The 11,793-nt window shown below is 42.5% G+C and overlaps 1 protein-coding gene across 1 annotated transcript in view; it reads left to right on the top strand.

Moving 5' to 3' along the window:
• The window catches only part of LOC109912220 (EVI5-like protein), a 255,491-nt gene that overhangs the window by 96,745 nt on the left and 146,953 nt on the right, over positions 1–11,793 (top strand). The window contains exons 7-8 of the mRNA XM_048617851.1: positions 8,761–8,904; positions 10,999–11,088. Coding sequence (XP_048473808.1) covers positions 8,761–8,904; positions 10,999–11,088 — 234 coding nt within the window. The remainder of the gene's footprint in view (positions 1–8,760; positions 8,905–10,998; positions 11,089–11,793) is intronic.

Genomic DNA, 11,793 nt, shown 5'->3' on the forward strand with positions numbered 1-11,793 from the left:
TATGTAAGGATTTTATAGTAATAACTAACTGTAATAAATACGTCCTGATCATTACCAGTATTGTAAGCAGCAGTGATAATGTTGGTCATCAATCAAAAAGTTGAGTTTTAAAGAGCAGAAATGGCCCTGAATGTAATTAAAATGTAAGCCTAAACAGCTGCATTAAATTTTAAATTGCAAGCTGTGCAAAATAGTTTATGTAAAACAAAATGCCAATAAAAACAAATGGAACTGTTGACAGGGACCACTGCAAGCTGAAGGAAATAGAGATTTCATGATGAGATGGACTTGCAATGGAAGTGGGCTAGACCCTATTATTATATGTGCTAAACTCCCACACTGCACCCCCCATCCCCACAATCCATGTGAACTTGCTTTTAATTGTAATGTCAATAGGGATTAGGGAGTTTTGAAGTAGTCTCTCAACCTGTTGCTTGAAGAGATATGGGTAAAGGGTGCTGCGTGACTAATGGAATCCTTATTAGATTCATCGAATCATTGAGATATACAGCATTCAAACAAACCTTTTCGTCCAACTCGTCCATGTTGACCAGATATCCTAAGTAAATCTAGTCCCATTCGCCAGCATTTGGCCCCTATTCCTCTAAACCTTTCTATTCATGTACCCATCCAGATGCCTTTTAAATGTTGTAATTGTACCAGCCTCCACCACTTCCTTTGGCAGCTCATTCCATACATGCATCACCCTTCAAATGAAAAAGTTGTCCCTTAGACCCTTTTTAAATCTTTCCCCTCTCGCCTTAAACCTATGGTCCAGTTTAGGGGAAAAGACTGTCTGTTTACCCTATCCATGCCCCTCACAATTTTAGCTCCTGACGCTCCAGCAAAAATAGCCGCAGTATGTTCAGCATCTCACTATAGTTCAAACCCTCCAAATATGACAATGTCCTTGTAGATCTTTTCTGAACCCTTTCAAGTTTCACAACATCCTTTCAATAGCAAAGAGACCAGAATTGCACGCACTATTCTAATAGTGGCCTATCTAATGTCCTGTACAGCCGCAACGTGACCTCAATGCAGTGACCAATAAAGGCAAGCTTACCAAACGCCGCCTTCACTATCCTATCTATCTGTGACTCCACTTTAAGGAACTGTGCACCTGCATACCAAGGTCACATTGTTCAGCACACCCCAGGACCTTACCCTTGAGTGTATAAGTCCTGATTTACCTTTCCAAAATTTATCTATTTCCAAAATTTTTGCATTTATCTAAATTAAACTCTATCTGCCAATCCTCAGCCCATTGGCCCATTTGATCAAAATCCCGTGGTACTCTGAGCTAACCTGCTTTGCTATCCACTACACCTCCAATTTTGGGGTCAACTGCAAACATACTAACCATACTTCCTATGTTCACATTCAAATCATTTATGTAAATGACAAAAAGCCGTGGACCTAGCTCCGATCCTTGTGGCACACCACTGGCCACAGGCCTCCAATCTGAAAAGCAACCCTCCACCACCACCCTTTCTCTTCTACCTTTGAGCCAGTTCTGTATCCAAATAGCTAGTTTTCCCTGTATTCAGTGTGATCTAAGCTTGCTAACCAGCCTACCATGAGGAACCTCTTCGAACGCCTTACTGAAGTCCATATAGATCACGTCCACCGCTCTGCCCTCATCAATCCTCTGTTAACTTTTCAAAAAAACACTCTACCAAGTTCGTGAGACACTATTTCCCATGCACAAAGCCATGTTGACCCTCCCCAATCAGTCCCTTGCCTTTGCAAATACATGTAAATCCTGTCTCTCAGGATTCCCTCCAACAATCTGCCCACTGCTGATGTCAGGTTCACTGGTCTATAGTTCCCTGGCTTTTCCTTTCCACCTTTCTTAAATAATGGCACCACATTGGCCAACCTCCAATCTTCCGGCACCTCACCAGTCGCTATTGAAGACACAATATCTCAGCAAGGGGCTCAGCAATCACTTCCCTAGCTTCCCACAGAGTTCTAGGGAACACCCGATCAGGTCCCAGGGATTTATCCACCCTTATGCATTTTAAGATGCCCAGCACCACCTCTGTAATATAGACATTATTCGAGATGTTGCTATTTATTTCCCCACGTTCTCAATCTTCCATATCCTTCTCCCCAGTAAACACTGATGCAAAATACTCATTTAATATCCCCCCCCATCTGCAGCGGTTCCACACATAAGTGGCCTTGCTGATCTTTAAAGGGGCCTATTTTCTCTCTAGTTACCCTTTTTCCTTAATGTATTTGTAGAATCCCTTTGGGTTCTCCTTAACCCTATTTGCCAAAGCTATCTCATGTCCCTTTTTTGCCCTCCCAATTTCCCTTTTAAGTATACTCTTCCAATGAATTGTTTTGTTGGCAAGGCCAGCATTTTTGCGTATTCCTAATTGTCCTTGACTGAGTAGCATGTGAGGCTGTTTCACTTTGCAGTTGAGTCAACCACATTGCTGCAGGTCTGGATCAGATGTAGGCCAGACTGGCTAAGAATTCCAAGTTTGCTACCCTTAAGGACATTAGTGAACTAGATGAGTTTTTGTGACAATTGACATAGGACATAGAACACTACAGCACAGTACAGGCCCTTCGGCCCATGATGTTCTGCCGACCTAGTATCCTACTAAGATCAAACTGACATTGTACTATTTCTAATTCTAGATTTTTATTCAAATTTCAACTGTTGTCACATTGGAGTTTGAATCAATACACCCCAGCACATTATGTCCTACCTGGATTGCTAGTTCAATGATCTTGGCGTTAAGCCACCACCTCCCTATAATTTCCAAAATAATACAAAGCTGCACCCAAGTTATCAGTGTAAGACACAACTTTAGTTATGCCCAAAGACCCCCTACTGTCGAAAGTTTCAACAAGTGGTAACTCCTCCAGTCTGTATGTGCTCATGTGAGTCATGTGCAAACTTAACCTTCTCCCTTGATTAAGATTGGCAGGTAAATTTGGATGAAAAGACCAGATGTATATCAGCTCTATTTGCTGATGACATCAAGATTAGTAAGGCAAGGAAGTTGTAAAGAAAGTTTGGAAAAGGACGCAGACTGGTTGAGATGAGTGGATAAAAATTTGGCAGATGAACTGTAATATAGGAAAATGTGAACTTGCCACTTTGGTAGCAAAAATAGGAGACCAGTGTACCGTTTAAGTAGAGAGAGATTACAGAACTCTGGTATGGAAGGATCTGGGCGTCCTAGTAGATAAATTGCAAAAAGTTAGTCTACAGCAAGTGATTAGAAAGGCAAGTGAAAGTGTTCATTGCAAAGGCAATTGAATATAAAGCTTTTTTTTTTAAAACTGCGATTGTACAGGGCATTGGTAAGACCATATATGGACTAAATACATCAGAAGCCGTTCAGAGAAGGTTCACGACAAATTCCCAGGTTGAAAGGCTTCTGAGGATAGGCCGAACAGGTTGGGCATGTATGTAGAAGAATGAGAGGTAAACTTAGTAAAATAGATGACTGAGGGGCCTAGAAAGGCTGAATGGGAGAATGACCCATCTTGTGGAGGAGACTAGAACTAGGGGGCACAGTTAGGAGGCCTTTTAACAGATGAGAATCTTTTTCTGAGGTCATTAGTCTCTGAAATTCCCTTCCTCAGGCAGTGGAGACTGGGTCCTTTAAAATTTTTCAAAGCAAATTTAAACTGTTAATGGCAAGCAAGTGTCAGGTTATGGGGGAGCAGAAAGGAGAGTTGAGACCACAACTAGATCAGCCATGATCGTGTTGAATGATGGAGCGGTCTCAAAAAGGCTGAATGGCCTACTCGTCCTAAATACTATGTTCCTGTGTTCCTAAACTTTTTTTTTTATTTTGAGAACAATCTGACTGAAAAGAAGCCAATCATTGGAATTTTTTCTTCAGAATGAGAACCTGACAGCTGCTTCAGCTTTCTATTGAGATGGCTGTCTTCAAGGGCATCAGATTTGTATAAACTTAATGTTCATCCTTTGAAATTACCTGAACGTTCCCTCCAGTCTGCCAATAGTATGTTAGGAGAGCATCTCCTCAGTATCTCAAGCCAATAGTCATAGAGCAATTACAAAATAGACAACAAGATGATAGCGGACGAAGACGCATCCCTCCCTGATGCACTCAGTGCTTTCTATGCTTGGTTTGAGCAGAATACCATCGGTGTGGTGACGCCTGCCCCGACAGCCCTGGACACACCTGGTCCCTTGGTCACAGCTGCAGACATCAGATTGGTCATCCTGAGAGTCAACCCAAGGAAAGCGATGGGGACACTGTCCGAGCCCAGCCAAGCACTTAGATCCTGTGCGGACCGATGAGCAGAGGTATTCCCCGACATCTTCAACCTCTCCCTCCCAGATGCCACAGTCCCCAAATGCTTCAAGGAGACCACTGTCATCCCTGCACTTAGAAAGCACATGCAACATGCCAAAATGATTACGGCCCAGTGGCTCTGACCTCAATCGTGAAGTATTTTAAGAGGCTGGTCATGGCCCACATCAATTCCACTCTTCCAGCCTCCCTTGATCTCTTACAGTTTGTCTACCAACATAACAGGTCCACAGTGGATGCCATATCCCCAGCCCAGCACTCGTCCCTGGAACATTTGGACAACAAGGACACCTTTGTCAGACTCCTGCTGATTGACTATAGCTCTGCCTTCAACACCATTATCTCCTTCAGAGTGATCTCACAACTCTGTGACCTTGGTTTCGGCTCCGTCCTCTGCAACTGGATCTTCAGCTTTCTGGCCCACAGGTCACAATCAGTGTAGACAGGTAACTGCACCTCCTCCACAATAACACTCAACACTGGAGGGCGCCCCCCCCCCCCAACAAGGTGCATCCTCAGCCCCCCTACTGTATTCCCTGTGTACCCACGACGGTGTTGCCAAATTCCGAATGAATGCCATCTACAAGTTCGCTGATGACACCACTGTAGTGGGATGGATATCTAACAATGACGAGTCAAAATACAGATGGGAGATAAAGGGTTTGGTGATGTGCTGGAATGAGAACAATCTCTCTGTCAACTTCACCAAAACTAAAGAACTGATCATTGTCTTCAGAAAGAAAGGGGGAGAACATGCCCCCCATCTATGTCAATGGGACTGAGGTTGAGAGGGTAGAGAGTTCCTCAGTGTGACTATAACCAACAACCTGTCCTGGGATTCCCATGTAGATGCGACAGTCAAGAAGGCAGAACAATGCCTCCTCTTCCTCAAGTGGCTCAGGAAATTTGGCATGTTCATAAGGTTCCTCACCAACCTCAACAGATGCACAATTGAAAGCATACTGTCCAGGTGCATAACGGTCTGGTATGACTGCGGAAAGGCTGCCAACATCATCAAAGACCGAGTGAACCCTGGTAATGATCTCTTACAGCCTCTTCCGTTAGGCAGAAGATACAAAAGCCTGAACACGCGTTCCAGCAGGTTCAGGAACAGCTTCTTCCTGGCCCTTATTAGACTGATGAATGAACTCTCTAGCCTCAAATAATGCTGATCCTGCTAACGTTGATCTTGCCTAGCGCACGCCCTGTGAAATGTAACTTGTATGCCTCAGTCCAAGTCTTTTTGATCTCTACGTCTTTGCTTACTACGATCTGCCTGTACTGCTCATAAACAAAGGTTTTCACTGTGCTTCGGTGCACGTGACAATCAATAAATCAATCTGGATCTCTGAATGGAATGGTACATTCTAGATTGAAGCTCTTGAGATTTTTTGTCTTGTATGTCTTTTTCTGCTAATTGCATTGTCACCTGATCGTAGCAGTGACTGTCATTGCGTAGGGTGTCTTGACCACCTCAATCCTCCATTTCACCCAAAAGTCCCAAAAATAGGGTAACTGTTTATTTTGGTCTTTATTTAAAAGAAATTGTGCAAAAATGGATGTGCTGACACTAGAGACTACTCCTCACAAACATTAAATAAAATATTTTTAACTGTAAGACCTTACAAGGTAAGTTAGTTTAATTTTAGAAGCTGCAGTTCTCTCCCTTCCAGTGCCACACCTGAGTTTGCCATGCCATCATTTCCCAGCTGTCTGTACAATAATGAGGCTAATTTGCAATATCCCTGATCCACTTGCTGCAAATGGAGCAATGTTCCAAAAAATAATGGCATAAATGTAGATATAAGCAGAACTGACAAGTCTAAATTTTGCTGTGCACCACTAAATACTTTTTACAAATTTAGGCCTGTTGTTGGGCAAGGTTGGTGTTGGGTCATGTGTAAATGTGATGTACTAGAGCTTGATTCTGAATTTTCTGAACTTCCTATTGATTGTGGAAGAATATAGTACTGTGATACTTACTGAACAAATTATACAGCAGAAATACTCAAAGCCTGAATTGTCCACCGTAGCAATGAGAGCAATGGTTTTGAATGGGTTTGCAGTGCAATTGGAATCTTGCACTCACCCCTTTCATCCTCAAACCATTCACTCTCCATTACGAGAGTGCAGTGTGAGTTCATGTTGTGTAGGGCTGGTATGTGTTGTCAATAAACACCTCTTCTATCAGTGGAACTATAGCAGCCAACTGGTGCTCCATTAAATCTACAGTGGGTTATCCGACAAAATCTGTTCTGTCCCTCCCTTTTCTCCCAAGTGTTTGAAGTTCCACAGCGTTGGGCAGGATGGCTTATTGTCTCTTATATGTTTTCTCTGTACGGCCTGCAGCAGGTTGTGTGGAATACATTGTAGGATATTGACTTGGCAGACTCGATGGTAATGTGTTGTCTCTGCAAATTACTGAGCCTGGCAGTAATTTTGTTTCTTCAGCATGGGGTTAATCGGAGAGATTTGAACCACTAAAACATATGCAGTATAACTTCTGCTATTCTCTGCTAAGCACTGATGTTAATGCATCAATAGGGCTCGCAGAGAATTAACAAGAATTTCAACACTAGCAGCACAAACATCAAATTGCACAATTGCTGACTGAGACCATACAGCAGAAGCAAGCAATGTGGTAATCTGCCATGGCTTCAAATGAAGATATCCTGTGAGAAAGATTAGGAATTGGAGTTCATACAGTGCAAAAGCACAAAATGCTGCTGCTGCTATTGGAAGACCCCTATAAAAATAGGAAATGCTGGGAATACTCAGGTCCTGACAGTAATTTGTGGGGAGAGAAACAGTTACTATTTCCTCTAAATGGACTATCCTTTTCCTGGCTAGATGAGAAGACAAGCTGAAATTTTTTTTTCCATTCTTCCCATGTGCTGCTGGGCTGTGACTGTTTCCAGCAGTGATCTGCTTTACTTAATCTCATCATGATAGTTTGCATTTGTTTTACTTGTGCTTTTGGACATAGACACTGATTACAAGGTATTGTTTATTGCCTATCTCTATTTGATTTGAGGGTTTTCGATCAATTGCATACTGTCACTGAAACCACAAAGAGAGCAGGACACTGCCTGATGGGTATTGCTGAACCAGTTGGGATTTATTTTACTCATTCATTCATGTGGGTGTCACTAGCTGGGTCAATGCTTATTGCCTGTCCCTCATTTCCCTAGTGAGCTGCCCTCTTGAACGACAGCAATCCATGTCCCGTAGGTAGACCCACAATGTTATTAGGTAGGGAGCTCCAAGATTCTGACCCAACAACACTGAAGGAATGAAGAGGTATTTTCCAAGTCAGGATGGGGAGCAGCTTAGAGGGGAACTTGTAGATGTGGTGGTGTTTTACCATAGTCAGGCAGGTTTGCGCACGATTCTTCAGGGCAGAAAGGAAAAAAGTAGTGTTGGGTGGATCTTTATCAAACTGGTAGGTCATGTCCAATGATGTTTCTCAAGGTTAGCTTTGAATCCATTACGCTTTCTCATTTTTATAAATGATGTTGACTGAGGTGTAGAGATCAACATCAAATTTGGAGATAATGCGAAACTTGTCAAAGCAGTATAGTGATGAGACTAGTTATAGGCTTCAGAATGACAGAGCAATGAATTGAGCAGCATCAGGGATTTTAAGTACTATAGGGGCAAAAAAAAACTGGAGATGCTAGAATCCAAGATAGATGAACTGGAGGCTGGAAGAACACAGCAAGCCAGGCAGCATCTGGAGGAAAGGAGAAGTCAATGTTTCGTATAATACCCTTTAGGACTGAATTTGGGGGTAAGGGGAGCTGCAGAGGGAGCCCTTTAGCCCTGTAAATGTATTTCCCTCAAATGTCTAATTGATTTCCTTTTGAGCTGTCCTTCATCTCTGCTTTGACCACACTCATGGGCAGAGTTTTGAGTCATTAGCACATGTTTGTAAAAATGTTCTTGCTCAAGAATATTGCCCGAACCCCCTCATCTGTAACCCATTTGTCCTTAAATCATTATCTAATGGGAACAGCTTTTCTTTGTCTCCCTTTTCTAATCTTATCGTAGGCTGCAATCAAATTTGCCCTCAATCTGGGCAAAGAACAACTACAGCTTCTCCAAATTAACCTTTGTAGCTAAAATTCCTCATTCTTGGAACCGTCCCGTAAATCTGCAATCTCTGAAAGATCCCTACTGTTCTAGGCAGTCAACTTACATATAAGAAGCTCCCACATAACAGCAGTGTGTTAATGACTAGGTTATCGGTTTATGCAAGGTTGCTTTGAGGGATACATGCTGGTCAGAATATCCTTGAGTTAATTAACCATTTTTCCTTGGATAACCTAAACTGGAACTCCAAAATCCAGGGAAAATGATCTGGTAGCCAGGCTTAGCTTATTCTTCGCTTTTTTGAAATTGATCTGCTTCTGTGTATTGGTGTAAATTTCATGTTTTCTGTCTATCTTAGGACCAATTGCCTGAATTGCACGTGCACTTTCGATCACAGAGTTTCCATACGTCTATGTATGCATCTTCCTGGTTCCTGACCATTTTTCTCACCACGTTTTCACTGCCGTTAGCTACCAGAATATTTGACATATTTATGTATGAGGTAAGATCTTTGCATCTGCAATGTGATTGAACTCATATAGAATAAAACAAAAGTGATTGGCGTAACCAAGTTTGCTTTACCCAGTTAATGTCAGACTTCATAACAGGAGTAAAGATGAATTCCCTTCTCTGAAATAGGTGTGTCGCATGTTAGGGTATATCTGGCTTCAGAGAGTGCACTATACATTTTGTGAGCATCCCTTTCACAGTTCCAAAAACTCTGACACCATATCTTTTGAGAGAAAGATCAAGCAGTGAATGGTGCAGTCAGCCTCGGAGATACACTGAGCATGTTGGAGTGACATTCCATTCTGTGTTCCCTTCCTGAAATGTGTTCATTTCTCCTCCTTTCCTGCAGTGATATAGGTCTGGCCCTTTCCAGGTGTAATCACAAGCCATGTAAGTAGAGAAGTGATGAATGTTATATCGGCTCATTACCAGCACCAAGTCAAACAAGCAACTGTATGCAAAGCTTCTGCCTGGTGTTAGGGGCTCCAGTTCAGATCATTCACTTTTATGTTGACTTATTGAATAATGAATACTGTTTTGAAATTTCTTGTATATTATTTTAGGAGAAACCTCATGTTATTTTAGGGGCTTGTTAAAGGGTTGTTGGCAGGAGAAATAGCTTAATTTTGACAAATCCTCGTGACTGCGAAGTAGCTGAGTGAGGCATAAATTTCTGCACAATGCAGGGAATGTCCCTGCTTCTGGGCAAGCAGCAAGAGCTCTGAGCTACATACACTGGGTGTTCGTGAGAATCATTTCATGTGCATTTATCACTGAGCACTCTTTCTGGCCTTTGTTTCCACAATGGCTTTCAAAGTGGAATAGTTTGTTGAAAAAGTTTAATGCAACAAACAAGACTTAGTACAGTTTTGTGAACTGTGTCCGATTTCCCAAAACTGCATTCTTGTGAGATTTTCGAAGCTTGCTGTTCAGAGAGAATTGCTTGATTCAAAGCATGATATCCTAAATGTTCTTTGAAACCCTGTTCCCATTTTTCTTTCTCGGTCACGTTTTTATCCCCAATACTAGCTCATTCTGCAACTTCCTATCTTCCACAAACACTCACTACCACCTCCCAGCAAGACACTGATATCAAAATTCAGACCCAATGTGTTATCATAACATGAGCTATTTCGAAGGAGGTTAGCCATTGGGAGTTGGACTTTGCAGCTTCTGGAAATTAAGAAACTAACTGTTGCCTTCATGCTGATGTCAAATCTTCAGAATGCAATTCTTTCTCTCCCTCTACTTGTCCAACACTGACAGCTGTTCTGAATGGTGCTAGGTTTCAAGCATGTGTGCTGTACTATCTTTGCCCAATGCATACAGGTTGTGAAAATGAAATATGCAAAATTGTAGAGTCAACTTCCATTCTTGGTCATTTTTCAGAGAGGAGAAGTAAGATGGCATGTTTGTTTTGAGCTAAATGTAGTTTATTGTTGTGACCCAGTCAATACATTGCAGTCTTCAATTTGATGAACAGTTCTCCCATTCCTGTAACCTGTGATGCATAACCACCATGTTATGGAGATTGTAGAGTCTGACTGTACGAATACGCTCAATTATGTAGGGTCACCTCTTCATTAATGTGAATCCTTCACATTCTATTTCTACTACACCACCATTAACATTACAGATCAGCTATATCACTCCAAAAATAATTTTACTTGAACAGAATAGAAGTCCACACTTTATGTAAGAGCTTATTTTAGTTTGCCACACTCTGTAAAATACTCAACACATTGATTACTAGCTCCCCATATTTGTACAACCAATTCAAACCCAATCAACTCTCCATTTAAAAAGCCATCAGTCATTCCCTCATTTCATTAGGTCTTGGGCATTCCTTCAGACCATGTTAGATAAGTGTTTGTACTCAGTGTTTTTATTTTAAATGATGGAATGGTTAGTAATGTGAAAATGACTAGATAATCTGTTTGTGAAGATACCTGGAGGCTATTCTAGAAGTTAGTGTGGGTGAACAAAGCAATTTGAGCATGGCTGACTTTCCACTTGGCTTTTCTGTCCTGGTTTTGTAACCTTTTCAAATCTCTGTTTACTTTGAAATGCATTCTTGTGTTGGCAGGGTTTGGAAATAGTGTTTCGCATTGGGATGGCCATCCTTCAGTTTAACCAGGTGGAATTGATGCAACTTGACATGGAAGGAATGTCGCAGGTAAAAGCAATCAGTGTCTCCACAGCAGGAAATAAGTTATCTGCGCAGCCCCCTTCCACAGAGTAGTTTTAACTCTGGCTGAGATTTAAGTCATTCTTCGTGCCCCAGTGAATCATTGTAAAGAGTTTAAACAGTGAAACCCTATTCACAAAAATATCTTTCTAACATTGTCTCCACCTCCCCCCTCACCCCACCCCCCCAAAAAAAAGAAATTTCTCCTCCCTGTCATGAGAGGGAAAGAGCAGGGTAGGGTAGGTGAGCTGTGCAGTGAGAGAGCCGCGAGTACGACTTGGTAAGAAGCACTTACCCATGTTTTCAAGTTCAATGGGTAGGCACAGGAACTGAGACAACAAGGTGCAGGGCTGGATGAACACAGCAGGCCAAGCAGCATCATAGGAGCAGAGAGGCTGACGTTTCGGGCCTAGACCCTTCATCAGAAAAGGGGGAGGGGAAGGGGGTTTTGAAATAAATAGGGAGAGAGTGGGAGGCGGATAGAGGAGAGGATAGGTAGAGAGGAAACAAACAGGTCGAAGAGGCGGGGATGGAGCCAGGAAAGGTGAGTGTAGGAAGGGGATAGGTCAGTCCAGGGAGGACGGACAGGTCAAGGGGGCGGGATGAGGTTGGTCGGTAGGAGATGGAGGTGCGGCTTGAGGTGGGAGGAGGGGATAGGTGGGAGGAAGAACAGGTTAGGGAGGCAGGGACGAG

Source organism: Rhincodon typus, chromosome 38, assembly GCF_021869965.1.
Source record: "Rhincodon typus isolate 14 chromosome 38, sRhiTyp1.1, whole genome shotgun sequence".
Lineage (NCBI taxonomy): Eukaryota > Metazoa > Chordata > Chondrichthyes > Orectolobiformes > Rhincodontidae > Rhincodon > Rhincodon typus.